At 50.3% G+C, this 17,318-nt stretch overlaps 1 protein-coding gene across 1 annotated transcript; it reads left to right on the forward strand.

Moving 5' to 3' along the window:
- Positions 1–4,181: 4,181 nt before the first annotated feature.
- Positions 4,182–15,523, forward strand: LOC133351985 (GTP-binding protein Di-Ras2-like). The gene is made up of 3 exons (XM_061567651.1): positions 4,182–4,265; positions 9,062–10,159; positions 10,917–15,523. The coding sequence occupies exons 2-3, from the start codon at positions 10,022–10,024 to the stop codon at positions 11,376–11,378; spliced, it is 600 nt and encodes a 199-aa protein (XP_061423635.1). The 5' UTR covers positions 4,182–4,265; positions 9,062–10,021; the 3' UTR covers positions 11,379–15,523.
- Positions 15,524–17,318: the final 1,795 nt, after the last annotated feature.

The raw sequence follows: 17,318 nt of genomic DNA on the forward strand, positions 1-17,318 counted from the left end.
GATTCGACATTCATAGGTGCTCGCGAACATCATTGTTGCCCAGTTTAACACATTGTAAATGTTGTGGTTTCACGCTTCAACACACCGATGGGCTAAAGCAGTGAACTATTTGTCTTTTGTCAACGTGACACTTTTTTACTGATTGGCCGTGTCGGGTGGTGGAGGGTTACGACACATTTATAAATAACGCGATCTAAACCCAAAAACGTTGATTATGAATCATTGTTACCCATGATAATTGACTACCAATTATTCCCCAATCTACCGGGCATCTGTGAACACTACCGGACAGCTGTGAAAACGGGCTTCATAGCTCATCGGATTCCTCCAGTATTGGTAGATATTTTGATGATGAATTTCCCCAAGCAATGCCCTAACTCGTGAGGTCTCGCTCGCTCAGGTCTCGCCGGAGTCGAATTTGATGAACGAGCCTAGGTGGCCACGCGGGTTTGCCAGGGTGGCGCCACTCAGCACTGACAGCACCCTGACACCACCTGCCCACCCACCAACCCCTCTCGTATTCCCGGTGAGATTTTCTCTCCAGGCCCTCGGCTTTCCAAACTCTCAGTGGTCGATTTGGGTCAAACATCCCAATGAGGGGTTCTTTTTTTTTTTAAAAAAAGGAGGGTAATTGAGGCTCGGTGAGGCTTTGCTGAGTAAATAAAGGTCGTTATTAATAAGTAATGGCCACTATTTACTTGATTGTCAATTGTTTTCCAATTTCGCAAACGGCGTCGTGTTGTCATTGGGGGCATACTGGAAGTGTCCTTCAGGAGGCTCTCGCGGTGAGCAGGGAGGTGACGTCCCAAAGCTGTGTTTATCTCATACTCTTAGTTCTTTCGGTAAAGTCACGTAGGTAAAACATAAAATTAAAATTAATAAAAATAAAACAATGAATGAATTTACCCACCCAGCAGTATAACAAAAGCAGTAATTGACCACTTCCCAACTCCTCCTCCCCCGCTGCCCTTCCTGGCTGCTCCCCCCTTAACCACTATATAAGGTACAGATAGTTTGCTGTGACGGTTTCACCTGAAGACGGAAGCTTGTGTTGTCTCCGAAACGTCGTGATTTTTATTGTTTTATTTTTTATTAATTTTTATTTCATTTTTTACCTACGTGACTTTACCGAAAGAACTAAGAGTATGGATCCTTGCAGTCACGAAAGCTTCAAATCTGTTTTTATCTTCTTCACACTCGAGAACGCGTCTTTATTTATATGACCTGCAAAAAACGTTTGTCACATCGCAGCCAAATATATTCTCTTTGATTGTCAGAGGAGGAGAAAAAATAAGACGAATTATGTGACACATCTAATTTTATACGATAGAATCGTTTTAAGTTGTGTGTGTGTAGTAGTAGTTAGTGACCGGAAAGAGACCATCACCTCTCCACAATCGAGAAACCGATCTCACCGCGGTCGAGCCGGATTCAAACTCAGGTGCTCGGCGTTGCCGTCTCATTCGGGCACGGACAATTATGGCCTCCCTGAGCAGCCTGCAATTTTAAAATTATTTATATAACGAAGAAATTCAGCAGAATTCCACGCGAAATTAAATCGGACGTTTAAGGAACGATCGCCAAAACGTGAATCTGGCGGGCCGTGCTGTTGGCTAACACAAACCTCATCATCCCAAGTGCTCCGTCCTCCCCCAGCCCTCCTCCACCTCGCCCCCGCTAAACCCAACCACCACCTCTCATTGTTGCACCCCGCCGCTCCGTCCTGCCCCCCCCCCCCTCTTCCAAAGCTCTAAATCATGGTCCTGCCGCTCCACACAATCATAATTTGAGGAGCGCGTGTCGGGAGAGTGAGCTAATTCCATGTAGCCGTTTCGCGTTTACATGCATCGAGAGCCCTTTGCCAAAGGCACGAGATTTGCGTGATCGAGACGCAAGACGGTGGATGGGTTGGGGTGGTGGACGGAATTGGTGGATCGCGTCGCGATCGAGTGTCTGGCGTGACGAGAGTCGTCCTTGCTGTGGCTGGTGCTTGTGCTGCTATTGAGTTGTTGTTGTTTTACGAGGTATACCTTACCCAGGAAAGCCTCACTCAGTCTCTTTATTAATGCTAACCCTACTTACTCCCTTTGATGCTGCTAATCATGCATAATGAACGGGTATAATATGACTTTGAAACCCCCCGCCCACCTACTACGCATTCCACAAGTAGTGACTAATCCCATATCTGCATTTTCCATAAATATTCGAAAGTCCTCTTGATATGCAAATTATTTTGTCAAGGCGCTCTTCTCCCTCCAACCCAGCTTAAATATACGCTGCCAAGCCTGGTGGTGTTCATTCAGACGCTGTCTTTCCGACAGACCTGTTCTTCACCTGAGGACGGCTGCTTGCGTTGTGGCCGAAACGTCGTGAGAATTATTTATAATGTTTAATTTTTATTATTTTATTATTTCCCTTCTACGTGACTTTACCGAAAGAACCAAGAAGATCAGTCTCGTGATTTATTTTTTTGCAGCTTGGAGTGTCCTTCCAAGCTGTCGCATTTCGAGGGAGGGGGGGAGGTGGGGGCGACGATTGCCATGTGCTGTATCTTCACACGGAGTGACTTGCGGGTAATTTAAAAAATAAAAATTGTTTGCATCCAATTTGTTGGGCCGGGCAGTGGGGTAAGACAATCGTTCATCAACCCGCAGCGACCCGCGCTGATGTTTACCCACTGCGCTGGTAACGGATTTCATGCCGAGTAGACCTAGGGAAGTTCCCTGTAGGCAAGTTCTGCTGCAAAGGCTGTGTCCAGGCTAGATTCAGGTACCCGCTTGCTACTGGGCCCCTATCTTGAACCCAAATCCGTCCATACGTGCTTATACACACTGCATGTATGCATACATGCATATAGAGTACAGTATGCAATTGCACACATCTATATGAACACATATACACCAGGGATGTGTTCCAGATTCCCGTGGTAATCTGGCCTTGATATATAAAAAAAAAAGTCGTGACCTTTCTGATGTAATTGCCTGTTTAGGATTTGTCCGAAAACGTGAGGACGCACTGGACGTCACTTTGTTTTTTCCAAGTTACTAAAAATATGAAAACCGTTAATTCTAGATTTGAAGCTTTCGTGACTGCAAGGATTCATATTTTTAGGTTTTTTCGGTAAAGTCACACACGACAACGTAGGTACCTACGTGACTTTACCGAAAAAACCTAACAATATGAAAACCGTTGTCGTACAATTACAATTAAAATGTGAACATTGTTCATAACATGTGAAAGTTGTTAAAGGGTTAATAACGCTGAAATCTGAAAATGTGAAAAAATACAATCTTAAATTATGCCTCAAACATCCCTAACACATACAAAACCACACCAAGACAAAGATCCCCCGTATAGCCTTAACAGACTGTTGGGGCAAGTGCTGTTAGCGAATAGCACCTATGAAGGCCGGCACGGCACACGTGGGGATGGGTGGCCAGGACCACGCCCGGCCGCCTTTGTCTTCCTAGTGGCGATGTTTACACACTGCACCAGCTACTCATTTGAGGCTGAGTCGACCTACGGGATGACCATGATCGGTCCAGATAATCGTCACCGGTGTTAGCCGTGGAGTCGAACCCGAGCTGCCGGGTTCGTAGCGCAGCACCCTAACCGTTACACAACCGCTCCCCACAACTCAACACACGCACACACCCTGCACACACACACACATTGCAGACACAGACACACCCTGCACACACTCCCTGCACACACACCCTGCACACACACACCCTGCACACACACACCCTACACACACCCTGCACACACACACCCTACATACACACACCCTGCACACACACACCCCACACACACACACCCTACACACACACACACCCTACACACATACACCCTACATACACACACGCACCCTACATACACACACACACACCCTACACACACACCCTACACACACCCCTACACACACCCTACACACACACACCCTACACACACACACCCTACACACACACACCCTACACACACACACCCTACACACACACACAGTCCCCACTATTCCTCCATCCGTGCCACCCCTCCGCCCCCGCGGCCTTCCCCCCTCCCCCCATCTCCCCGCCCGCTCCCCCCTCCCCAGGACCCCTCCACCCTCCCCTCGCAGTGACTCCCGCACTGAGGAGCAGGAGGAGGGAGGAAGAGGGAGAAGGAGGAGGAAGAGGGGGAAGAGGGAGAGAGGGAAGGGAGGGGGAAGTGCTTTCCATCGCGACTGCTCAAGACGCGGTCGCATTCCGGCACGCGGCTCTCCCGGCAAGGTGGGCAGAGAGAGGGGGGGGGGTTCATTTTGATGATGATGATGATGATGTTGTTGTTGGTGATGATGATGATGTTGGTGATGGTGTTCATCGTGTTGCTTCGCACCTCTATAGACAGGGCCGGCGCAGTGGCAGGCGGTGTATGTCGTGCTCCGGACGTTATTTGTATTCTGTTGGGATGATGATGATGATGCTGCTGCTGCGGAGGTGATGATGATGTAGGGGTGATGATAATGATGCTGCAGCGATGATGATGATGATGATATTGATGGTGAAGCTGCAACGGGTTTGATGGTGATACTGCAGGGGTGTTGATGCTGCTGTGCTGGTGGTGGTGGTGCAGGGATTATGTCGATTTGATGATCCAGGGATGATGTTGTCGTGGTGATGATGTAGGGATGATGGTTCTGTCGTGGTGAAGGTGATGCAGTGGGGATGCACGGATTATGATGTCGGAATGATGTTATATGAATAATTATGTAGGGGTGATGATGTTGATGTAGGAATGACGCTGAAAAGTGATGGTGTAGGGGAGGTGCTGTCGAGGTTATGATGATGTCGTGGCGATGGTGATGATCTCGTGATCGTGTTGATGGTGTAGAGTTGATGGTGTGCAGTATTAAAGTATCGTTGCACGGGATGTAGAGTGATGCTGTAGGGATAATCATGATGATGGTAAAGAAGGGGTGATGATGATGTACGGATGACGCTGTGGAGAGCGTGATGGTAATGGATGATGATGATGGTGATTATATGTTCCATCGCGTTAGCGCACATAGCTTTTAGCTGAAGTTGGTACGAGCTTCTTGGTTCTTTCGGTAAAGTCACGTAGAAGGGAAGTAATAAAATAATAAAATGTACAAAAAAAGATGTACAAAATAATAAAAATTGGTACGAGCTGTGTTGATGGTGTTGGATGATGGTGATGTGGGAGGTGGTTGTTGTTGTTGCGGTGGTGGTGCTGTTTGTGGTGTGCGTGGCTGGTGGTGGTGGTGATGTTGATTTATAGTGGTGATGCTGGTGGTGGAAGTTGTGGTGGTGGTGGGGGCGATGTTGTTGGTGGTGATGGTCGTGGCAGTCGTGGTGATGTTGATGATGGTGGTGATGGGGAGGCGATTATTGTTGTTGTTATATTTAAAGTTGGTGGTGGTTGTGTGGTGGTGGTAGTGGTGGATGTTGTGATGGTGCTGAACAGTGTGGTGGAGATGGGTGGCGAGTGATTATGGATGCGATGGATGGAAGTTTCTGTTGTGGTGATTGTGTTTTTTGGCGGTTCTGACGGTGGTGATGTCAATTCTGGTTGCGATGGGTGGCAGCGGTTGTGGTGGTGGTGGTGGTTGTGGTGAAGCTGGTTGAAATGGTCGTGACGGTGGCAATCGTGGTGATGTCCTGGTGGTGGTGGTGATGATGGGGGGTTGTTGTTGTTGTCGTAGCGTCGATGGTGGTGATTGTAAAGTTGGCGTTTGTTTTGTTCGTTGTGGTAGTGGTGGAAAGTGATGATGTTGATTGTGATGGTGGTGGTGGCAGTGACGGTGATGTTGATGTACAGCCGTGATGTTGATCGTGGTGGTGGCGGTGGTGGCGATGTTAGTGATGGGTGGCAGCTGTTATTATGGGGTGGTTGTGGTGATCTTGGTTGGTGGCAGTTCGAGTGTTGTTGCAGTGGTGGTGGTGGAATTTATCGTGGCGATATCGATGTGCAGGTGAAGTTGTTTCGGTCGTGGTGGTGGGATGATGATGATGGTGCTGGTAGTGGTGGTTGTGTTACTGGTGGTGATGGTGGTGGTTAGTGTGGTGTAACACGATGTTTGTAGCGTTGTTGTTGTTATTATTGGTGATGGTTTTTACGTTGGCTGTGGTGGTTGGTGGTGGTGGTTGGTGGTGGTGGTAGTTGGTAGTGGTGTTGGGGGAGCGGTAGTGCAGTGGTTAGCGCAGCGGATCAATGAACCCGGCGACCCGAGTTCGATTCCCACTCACGGCCACCAACAACGCCAGTGGCGATTATCTGAACCGGTCGTGGGCCTCCCCTAGGTCGACTCAGCCTCTAATGAGTAGCTGGTGCGGGGTGTAAACATCGCCACCAGGGAGACAAAGGCGGCCGGGCGTGTTGCTGAACACCACCCCTAATAATAATGAAGGCCGTACCAGCCCTCATGAATAGGTGCTCGCAAACAGCACTTGCCCTAACAGTCTGGTAAATGCTGTGGTGGTGGGGGTGGTGGGGGTAGTGGTGGGGGGTGGTGGTGGTGGTGGTGGAAGGGGTGCTGGTGGTGGTGGTAGGGGTGATGGGGGTGGTGGTGTGGGTGGTGGTAGGGGTGATGGGGGTGGTGGTGGGGGTGGTGGTGGTGGGGGTGATGGGGGTGGTGGTGGGGGTGATGGGGGTGGTGGTGGGGGTGGTGGTGGGGGTGATGGGGGTGGTGGTGGGGGTGGTGGTGGGGGTGGTGGTGGGGGTGGTGGTGGGGGTGGTGGTCTACAATGCTGTGGTGGTGGTGGTGTACAATGCTGTGTGGTGGTGGTGACCGCTGTTTATTGCTGCTCTTACAGTGGCTATGGAAGCAGCAGCAGCAGCGGCGTGAGAGACGAGAGGCATGGCTGGGTGCTTGATGGTTGTTGCCCCTTGCTGATGCGGCATCCCCCCCCTCTCTCCACCAGCAGCAGCAGCAGCAAGCCGCTCGCTGTCGCATAAACACTGCAGATTCCCTCCGTGATGATGTCTCATAGCTCAGCCACTCTCTCTCTGCCTCTCTCCCTGGTTGCCTCTCTCTTATCCCAGTCCCCCTCTCCTATCCTGCTCACCCCCCCCCCCGTCCCTCTGTCCGCTGCACCCAATCTCTCTCCCCCGTCTCTCTCCTAGTCTCTCTCTCTCTCTTATCATCCTCCCCTCTCTCTCTCTTCACTGCCCTCCTCTTTTCTCTTCTCATCCTCTTTCTCTCCTCTCATATCTGAACCCCTCCGATCTCCTCCCCATCTGGTGGCCCCACCTCTCCGCTCCACTCTCCTTCACCCTCCTCAGCTGTCACTTTCCTGCCACTCTCCACTCCTTTCCTCTCTCCACTCATTTTTTTGACGATCAGAGGAAACAAAAAGATGCTTGGCGTAGTCGGCACTTGGCTTCGTTCATCATTCAGTTTTTTTTTTCCAATGATTTGCTTTATGTCTTCCCCCCCCCCCCCCCGTTTAAATGAAAGATTTCACGAAATATTTCCTTCTTACCCCCCCCCCTCTCTACCCCCCCCCCCTCTCTCTCTCGACCCCCTCTCTCTCTCTCTACCCCCCCTCTCTCTACCCCCCTCTCTCTCTCTACCCCCTCTCTCTACCCCCTTCTCTCTCTACCCCCCTCTCTCTCTACCCCCCCCCCCCTCTCTCTCTACCCCCCTCCCCCCTCTCTCTCTCTACCCCCCCTCTCTCTACCCCCCTCTCTCTCTACCCCCTCTCTCTACCCCCTTCTCTCTCTACCCCCCTCTCTCTACCCCCCCCTCTCTCTCTACCCCCCCCCCTCTCTCTCTACCCCCTCTCTCTACCCCCCTCTCTCTCTCTACCCCCCCTCTCTCTCTACCCCCCCCCCTCTCTCTCTACCCCCTCTCTCTACCCCCTCTCTCTCTCTACCCCCCCTCTCTCTACCCCCCTCTCTCTCTACCCCCACCTCTCTCTCTACCCCCCCTCTCTCTAACCCCCCCTCTCTCTCTATCCCCCCCCCTCTCTCTCTACCCCCCCCCTCTCTCTACCCCCCCCTCTCTACTCCCCCCTCTCTCTACCCCCCTCTCTCTCTACCCCACCTCTCTCTCTACCCCCCCCTCTCTCTAACCCCCCCTCTCTCTCTATCCCCCCCCCCTCTCTCTCTACCCCCCCTCTCTCTACCCCCCCCCCTCTCTACCCCCCCTCTCTCTACCCCCCTCTCTCTCTACCCCACCTCTCTCTCTACCCCCCCTCTCTCTAACCCCCCCTCTCTCTCTATCCCCCCCCCCCCCTCTCTCTCTACCCCCCCCCCCCCTCTCTCTACCCCCCTCTCTACCCCCCCTCTCTCCCCTCACCTCTCTCTCTACCCCCTCTCTCTCTACCCCCCATCTACCCCCCCTCTCTCTCTACCCCCCCCCCCTCTCTCTCTACCCCCCCCCCCTCTCTCTCTACCCTCCCCCTCTCTCTCCCCTCACCTGACTCTCTCTCCCTCCCCCTGCTCCTCGCCGCTCCCTCCTTTTTGTTTGCTTTCGAGACATCAAAATCCACTTGTATTTTGATGTCTCGAGAACCTCGTTCAGTCGATCAGCGAGACTCCCCCAGCTGCCTCGCCGTGGCGCACAAACACAAACACAGAGCACGCGCGGTCCAGGTGTCGGCTTCTCGTTGCTTTGCCGTGTATTCTCCCACCCCACCACCACCACCACCCCCCATTTCTCTCTCTCTCTTCATTTACCTCTCTCCTCGCTTCCCTCCTCCCCACTTGGCGACAGCGATAATGACGCACACGCGCAGCACCGTTATGTCTATCCACTGCTGGATGAGGTGGGGTCACCCCCCCCTCCCCTCACCGTGCCTGCGTGGATCGACCATACCTCACCGCTCCGGTCCGTGTGCGTTGGTGAAAGCGGCGGGGGGGAGGGGGGAGAATATAAGTTGGAGCATTGCACGGTGCAGCAATGGGACAGTGATAGTATTGTCGTGAATTTATAACAAAAAAATTAACAATAATTTATGAATGTACCTACTCGGATTATAGCAATACTGAGTCTATGATGTGTGTAGATGAAGGCATAGAGCTTGAACAGGAGTCGAACATTAACTCTCAACCCCGTGGGCAGACGCAACGGCTGCAGGAGCTGAAGCGACAGAGACTCAAGAAGCAGCGGCGGCGGCAGCGGCATAAATTCCACCAACACAAATACCGGCATCAGTAACAGCATGGTCGTGAGCAATAACACCATCAGCAGCAGCAGCTAGTATCCTCGGCAGATTGTAGCATCGTCACTTTCATTGTCGTTATCATCATCATCGTCATCGTTGTCGTCATGATCGTCATCGCAAGCAGCAACAGCAAGCAATCGTAGGTAGCAAAGACGTCGTCAGCAGCAGTGGCGTCGTTATCGATCACAACAGTATCAGTGCCAACGGCATCCTCGCCACCACCAACAACATCATCATTATCAAGAGCATTAGCAGTATCACCATCATGAGTTGTAAGTAGCATCGGCGGTATCACTATCACAAGCATCATTGGCGAGCGTCACCATCCTCTGTAACTTCAGCATCAGCCTAATCGTTATCAGCAGCAGCAGCATCACTATCATAAGCAGATGCTTCATCATCAACATCATCATCATCATCCTTATTAGATGTAACATCACCACAATTAACACCACGGTCACCACTACCACTGGCATCGACACCACCATCACCAGCGCGACCAACGCCGCTGCCACCACCACCGCCGCTGCCGCCACCACCACCACCACCGCCAACATCGCCACCGCTGCCACCACCACCACCGCCAACATCGCCACCACCACCAACATCGCCACCACCGCCGCCACTGCCGCCACCACCACCACCACCAACATCGCCACCACCGCCGCCGCTGCCACCACCACCACCGCCAACATCGCCACCACCACCACCAACATCGCCACCACCGCCGCCACTGCCGCCACCACCAACATCGCCACCACCGCCGCCGCTGCCACCACCACCACCGCCAACATCGCCACCACCGCCGCCACCATCACCGCCGCCGCCACCACTGCCACCACCGCCACCGCCGCACCATGCCGGAGCAAAGCAACGACTACCGCGTGGTGGTGTTTGGCGCCGGCGGCGTGGGCAAGAGCTCGCTGGTGCTGCGCTTCGTGCGCGGAACATTCCGCGAGAGCTACATCCCCACGGTGGAGGACACCTACCGCCAGGTATTCGCTCCGCGAAGCCGTCAGGCCGCTTGGAATACAACAAATCTAAAACTATGAAACTAAACTCACGAACTGTTTTTTTTTTGTTTTAGCAGGTAAGGCACACTGAGCTATACTGTAACGTTTTTTTTTTGTTTTTAGAAGCGACCTGGCCACAATTGATAGCTCAACGAAGTGGCTTGTCGCCGCGTGGAAATTTAGAGCAGCCCAAACACTCTGAACGCGTGACGTTGATTCTAAATGTCGAGGGGAAAACCGGAGGACCCCGGACATGAAGCCCCATAGACTGCATAGAAAATCACAGACTCGCATAGAAACCCACAGACTGGCATATCGACCTGTATGCTCGCATGTAAATCCATAAACACACGAAGAGCCCCATAGGCTCACACGTAGAGAGCCATATACTCACATAGTGAACCACGGACTTGCATAAACACCCGTAGGCTCGCATAGAGATCCATAAACACACATAGAGACTCATAGGCTCACGCGTGGATCCACGTACTCGCACAGAGATCCATAAACACACGTAGAATGACAGATGCACACAGACCCATCGGCGTACATAGAAACCCACAGGCTTGCAAGTAGACCCATATTGTGGCAGGCACTCGCACAGAGATCCTCGTTCCAATTCGGTGAAGACTGCCTCCGCCGCGGACGTCGCGGGCAGCGATTCTCGCGGCGGAAGGACGGACGAGACCAACGGTTGCTCGCTCTGCCCACCCACCCCCTGCCCCCACCCCTCCGGCAGGTGATCAGCTGCGACAAGAGCATCTGCACGCTGCAGATCACCGACACGACGGGCTCGCACCAGTTCCCCGCCATGCAGCGGCTGTCGATCTCGCGGGGCCACGCGTTCGTGCTGGTCTACTCGATCGCGAGCCGCCAGTCGCTGGAGGAGCTGAGGCCCATCTACGAGGTGATCTGCTCGCTCAAGGGCGACACGGAGGCCGTGCCCATCATGCTGGTGGGCAACAAGTGCGACGAGACGACCCGCGAGGTGCAGACGACGGAGGGCGAAGCGCAGGCCAAGGCCTGGAGGTGCGCCTTCATGGAGACGTCGGCCAAGATGGACTACAACGTGCGCGAGCTCTTCCAGGAGCTGCTCAACCTGGAGAAGAGGAGGAACGTGAGCCTCCACGTGGAGGGCAAGAAGTCGCGCGCGGAGGGTGGCAAGAAGGAGAGGATGAAGGGAAAGTGCGTGGTCATGTAAGAGGGGATGGGGAAGACGACGACGATGATGAGAAGAATAATGGCCAAATTACTTTGATGAAGAGGTAGAACTTTGATGATGATGATGATGATAGGAATGTCCAAATGATGACCGTAAGGAAATTCTCATTATACGGAGGATGACAATGGCACATTTGTAGCAGAGGAAAACCGGTGGACAGAACTTAGTGATTGAAGGTGGTCAAGAGGGATTCTTTTAATTTAATATTTTATTATTGTTGTTGTTGTTGTGCTTGTTTGTCCACATTTTTGGTTATTTTTAAACAACTGAACACATTGAGATGTGCCCCATCTTCAGCAAAGGACTTTGAAAACAAACGGTCGATGTGCAATATTGGATATTTATACGGCTTAAAAGGACATCGGTTCTTTTTGTGTTTAGTTTAGTGCTCTAACAGTGAGAGGGATCTCATGTGAGGCTTCTACAGGACGGGCCCGTTGGGTTCACCACCTCGAAGCCTCCGACCTCGTGGGTTCAGTTCCCCTCCCACACGGGGTGGTCCCCAAGCTGCCCGCGTGTTCATCGCGTGAGCGTCGCTCCCCACGCAGCGCTGCACGCTTCGGCGTCAACATCGACACCATCATCACCATTGTCATCATTAACATGACCCCTGCCATCGTTATTTCCACTGCCATAATCATCACATCCATCGTCGTAACATCATCAGTTAGTATAACCTCCATCGTCAACATCACCACGATCATATGCAGGGCCGTGATCATCATCATTTCCGTCAACGTCACCATCACCGTCGTCGTCGTCACCACTGCCATGATCAACATCACCGCCATCATCATCATCACCATCTCTCCTGGACACAGACACACGTGCCTGCAGGACCACCTCGAGAGATTTGGGCTCGGCAGCAACGAGCGATCGATTGATGCGGTCGGCAGGGAGTGTAACCCATTGCTTTTTCGGTTTGGTTTGGGTGAAACCCAAAACCAATTGAAGCGGTCACAATTCAACAGGTTCAAGATAGACTCTCACGGGTTGATTCCGGTTTTACCGATTTAAAACAAATAATAGTTTCAGCTGTTTCAGTTTACAAAGTGTGGGTTAGTGCATTCGACGTTGTACATAATCTCATCTGATTCGTAGAGTCCCTTCACTCAAGGCGCTTGACGCCACTTACCAAACGATGACAGGACGATGTAGTTGGCAGGCGTGTGAGGAGGCATGAGCGGCAGCGATGGAGGGGTACTTCGGGATCACCAAAGGGTAGGGGAGGGACGGGAAGTAGTGGAGTGTTGAGTCTATGGTGCAGTGTTGAGTCTATGGGCAGTGTTGAGTCTATGGTGCAGTGTTGAGTCTATGGTGCAGTGTTGAGTCTATAGTGCAGTGTTCAGTCTATGGTGCAGTTTTGAGACTACGGGCAGTGTTGAGTCTATGGTAGTGTTGAGTCTATGGGCAGTGTTGAGTCTATGGGCAGTGTTGAGTCTATCGTGCAGTATTGAGTCTATGGTGCAGTTTTGAGACTACGGGCAGTGTTGAGTCTATGGTAGTGTTGAGTCTATGGTAGTGTTGAGTCTATGGGCAGTGTTGAGTCTATGGGCAGTGTTGAGTCTATGGTGCAGTGTTGAGTCTATGGGCAGTGTTGAGTCTATGGGCAGTGTTGAGTCTATGGGCAGTGTTGGGTCTATGGGCAGTGTTGAGTCTATGGTGCAGTGTTGGGTCTATGGGCAGTATTGAGTCTGGGCAGTGTTGAGTCTATGGGCAGTGTTGAGTCTATGGTAGTGTTGAGTCTATGGGCAGTGTTGAGTCTATGGGCAGTTTTGAGTCTATGGTGCAGTGTTGAGTCTATGGGCAGTGTTGAGTCTATGGTAGTGTTGAGTCTATGGGCAGTGTTGAGTCTATGGGCAGTGTTGAGTCTATGGTGCAGTGTTTAGTCTATGGGCAGTGTTGAGTCTATGGGCAGTGTTGAGTCTATGGGCAGTGTTGGGTCTATGGGCAGTGTTGAGTCTATGGTGCAGTGTTGGGTATATGGGCAGTGTTGGGTCTATGGTGCAGTGTTGGGTCTATGGGCAGTGTTGAGTCTATGGGCAGTGTTGAGTCTATGGGCAGTGTTGAGTCTATGGTGCAGTGTTGAGTCTATGGTAGTTTTGAGTCTATGGGCAGTTTTGAGTCTATGGTGCAGTGTTGAGTCTATGGTGCAGTGTGATTCAATGTCGAGGGGAGGTTAATTCCAGTGGAGGGGTGCATGGAGTCAGAATGACCGAAACAGGATTTGGCAGTGTGTTATCCCCAGTTAATGCGCATGCCATAAGTTTCCCTTTTTAAATATCGAAATTATTATTGACTCCAGTGTGACCTTGCATTCCAATCACCAAAAATTCATAATTTTGCACAGGGTCAACACAGCAGGGATAATTACTTGGATTCAATTCCAGTGCCTGTGTTTATCTCCCTGGTGTCTGGAATTTGGTGATTTGGTCTGTAAGTATGTTGGACTTCTTTTGCACCGTACGTAGCCAACTGTGCTAATCGGAGGTGGTCGAGGGCTTAGTAAAAGTAATAATGCAACCAATTACAATTACAATAGGGATGTATTGTCGTGGGCAGAGAGCAAGAGAGCTCCCCAATTTAAGATCTTTACTTTGAATCCCTGCAAGGGTTAACTGGGCTCCATCATCACCATTACCATCATCATCATCACCATCATCACCATCATTACCATCATCACCATCATCACCATAATCACCATCATCACCATCATCATCACCATCATCATCTCTGCAGAGTCGATCAACTACAGGACCACAACGTGAGTCTGACACCACTCGGTGTGGCAAGTGAACGGCGATCACCGTGCCGAGGTCAGGTACATCCGTAATTGGCACGGAATGTCCACCGACGGCTGTCGGATGATGAACGTATGACACATTTGAAGTCCGGGGGTTGGGGGGGGACGACGACACTTCGGTTGAAGAAGTGATTGAGTTGTTTATTTTCTATGTGGAATCGCACCCTTGTGTATTCTCGAGGGGGAAACACGTGGATCTGATTGTTTTGTATTGCATCACAAAGCCCACGATGGTTACTATGACTACTGCTGATGACGACGACGATGACAAATGTCTGGCCAATCGCTCCCAGCCCTTGCACGTGATGTCACCCCCTCCGATATTGTGTAAATCCAGAGCACGTGTTGAGAGACATATACCCCCCATGTATGCCGGTCTCTTATCACCACACGTGTCCCCATCTTTATAACTCCCGTCTACCGCTGCCGCCACTCACGGGGGTTGGGTGGGCAACTTTAAAGTCCCGGGCGTGGCAGCACGTGGCTCACGGAAGGCGTTGTAGGTGTAACGAGGTCGCGACGGAGGAGGGCAGACTGAAGCCACGTGATGCTGATGATGAGACGAAGAGAGTCCTTGAAGGACAAGGCTGTGTAGCAAGGGGAAGACCTCGTGGTGGTGGTGGTGATGTTGGGTATTGAGGAAAAGTCACGTCGGTAAAAAGAAATAATACAATTAATAAAATGATAATATAAATAAAATTGTGATTTATTATTTTATTTTGTATTATTTTTATTATTTATTTTTATTTTTACCTACGTGACTTTACCGAAAAAAACCTAAGAGTATGAATCCTTGCAGTCACGAAAGCTTCAAATCTAGAATTAGGGGTAATGAGCTTGCAACAACGTTGAGTTCTAGCAGAAGGAAGGAAGCGATGGCGAGATGAGGTGGCATCGACTCCTGACCGTGGCCACGCTACTTGCATGTTGCATTGGTATATATTTTTTTTCTAGGGACATGATGACAACAACAACATCATCAATAATAATGACAACGATCATGATGTAAATAATTTATTTAGCCACACAGATTGTTTCCGGCCACATGTAAAATAAACACTCGTCATTAATTGGCCGAAAACATCTTGAAATACAAACCCAATGTAGCAGCAGAGGGACCCTCCTGCAAAAATAACAAGTAAATTATCGCATTGGAACCTCCTTTGTCAGTAGCAAAATATGATAATTGTTTTTTTACCCTTTTATCTGGCAACAAAACTGACACCTTTTTTACAAGGAGTCATGTTTGCATTGACCACAATACCTGCGGTCGGAATGCAAACAAAAAACACAACTCTGATCATGTATGCACTGTTCTTGAAATTGATTGGTCCACACCCGAGACAGCTTTCTTTAGAGCCTAGTCTCACATGGTGTTGGACCAGATGACGCCAAAAGGCGCACTTAAGAAAGCTGTTTCGGGTGTGGACCAATCAATTTCAAGGACAGTGCATACATTATCAGAGTTGTGTTTTTTTGTTTGCATTCCGACCGCAGGTATTGTGGTCAATGCAAACATGACTCCTTGTAAAAAAAGGTGTCAGTTTTGTTGCCAGATAAAAGGGTAAAGAAATTAACCCGTAAAAACAAAGTTTTTCACTATAAATCCTTTATATGCGTGGCGGCTAGAGTCCTCTCGTCCTCTGGCTTGAGATGGCTGCCACCTATGGGTCAGATTATTGCTTGGCACCATTAAGCAATTGGTAATTTCATATAATTTTTTGTTCCTAAAAAGTGTAAAATTTAGGAAAAAAATTTATTCACGAAAATTAATTGTCACGCACAACGAGTCTGTGTGGAAAATGTCAGCTCGATTGGATCACGGGAAGTGGGTTAAAAAACGACCGAAAAATTTGCACGGTCGTAAGCGCGCAAGCAAGCGAAATTAATATAAAGGATTTAAATAAAAAACGACCAAAAGATTTCCACGGTCGTAAGCGCGCAAGCAAGCAAGCAAGCGAACTTAATATAAAGGATTTCAAAAAAATAATGATCAGGTTCTGATTCCGCCAATGGCTACGTGTACGTATGTAGGTTGAACTTACTTCACACCGTACGTAGCCCTACCGTGCTAATCGGAGGTGCTTCTTCAAAGCACGTGCCGAGTCTCAAGACTCGTGCTCAGGAGGGTCATGCACTCGGATGTTTGGCCAATTACGATGGAAGTGAGTCTTCTCCTTTACACGCACACAGCCCCATTTGTACGTAACGGGGGGCGGGGGGGTGCAGTGGTAACTGTGACTGTGTTTGTTGCACGGGGAAGCACGTGGGCTGGTGTCTAACCTATACTCTGAAGCACGAGGCCTGTAACATACCCTCCCTGTATACTATCACCTTGTTTTGTACTCAGTGGGTGGGGGGGCTGACGTTTCATGCGACCGGTCCAAAATCAGGATGCAATGTACCGTAATGTGTGCTCTCTATTTAATGAATCAACTCTTGAGGAAGGAGAGGGTTGGGGAGCTGCATCATTATGTGATTCGTGTCTACTCCACACAGAATTAAACAAAATCCTCAAACAAGCCGCATACAGTTTTGCGCTCAATCCCATATACATTTATGGGAATCATAAATTCACGTGCATTTTTGGGATTATAAAATCCCATGTACATTTATGAGAACATAAAATCCCATACACATGGAGTACAAAAAAATCCCATATAGATGTATGGGATCTAACAATCCCATATACATTAATGTGGTCCTAGAATCCCATACACACTTATGGAATCATAAAATCCCATACACATTCATTGGATCATAAAATCCCAAGACATGATGTCATATAAAAAAAAAATCCCCACACTCGTGTTTGGAATCGGACTGCACCGTGTACATGTTATGGAGATCAGAAAACTCCTACGTGCGGTATTATTTATGGTATCGGACAACGCCGTGTGCATGTACGGGATCAATAAACCCACCGGGCACAATAACTCTGCACGCAGCAGTGGGGGAGCGATTGATACCGAAGCGTTCATGACGCCGAGAGTCACCAATCCCCCCACCGTTCCCTCTTCGGCGGCGGCGTCGGCGGCGATCCGGACCTCACGTTTCGCCGTCGGTTATTTCGAATGAAAATTCATTTCGTTTTTGGTCTCGGTGGTGTCGTGTCC

This window comes from Lethenteron reissneri, chromosome 39 (genome assembly GCF_015708825.2).
Source record: "Lethenteron reissneri isolate LAM-NWPU_2019-01 chromosome 39, ASM1570882v1, whole genome shotgun sequence".
Taxonomy (NCBI): Eukaryota; Metazoa; Chordata; class Hyperoartia; order Petromyzontiformes; family Petromyzontidae; genus Lethenteron; species Lethenteron reissneri.

Coding starts and splice junctions, on each gene's coding strand:
- LOC133351985 (XM_061567651.1), top strand. CDS start 10,022: ATGCCGGAGCAAAGCAACGACTACCGCGTGGTGGTGTTTGGCGCCGGC. Junction 10,160..10,916: donor TGGAGGACACCTACCGCCAG/GTATTCGCTCCG, acceptor CCCCTCCGGCAG/GTGATCAGCTGCGACAAGAG.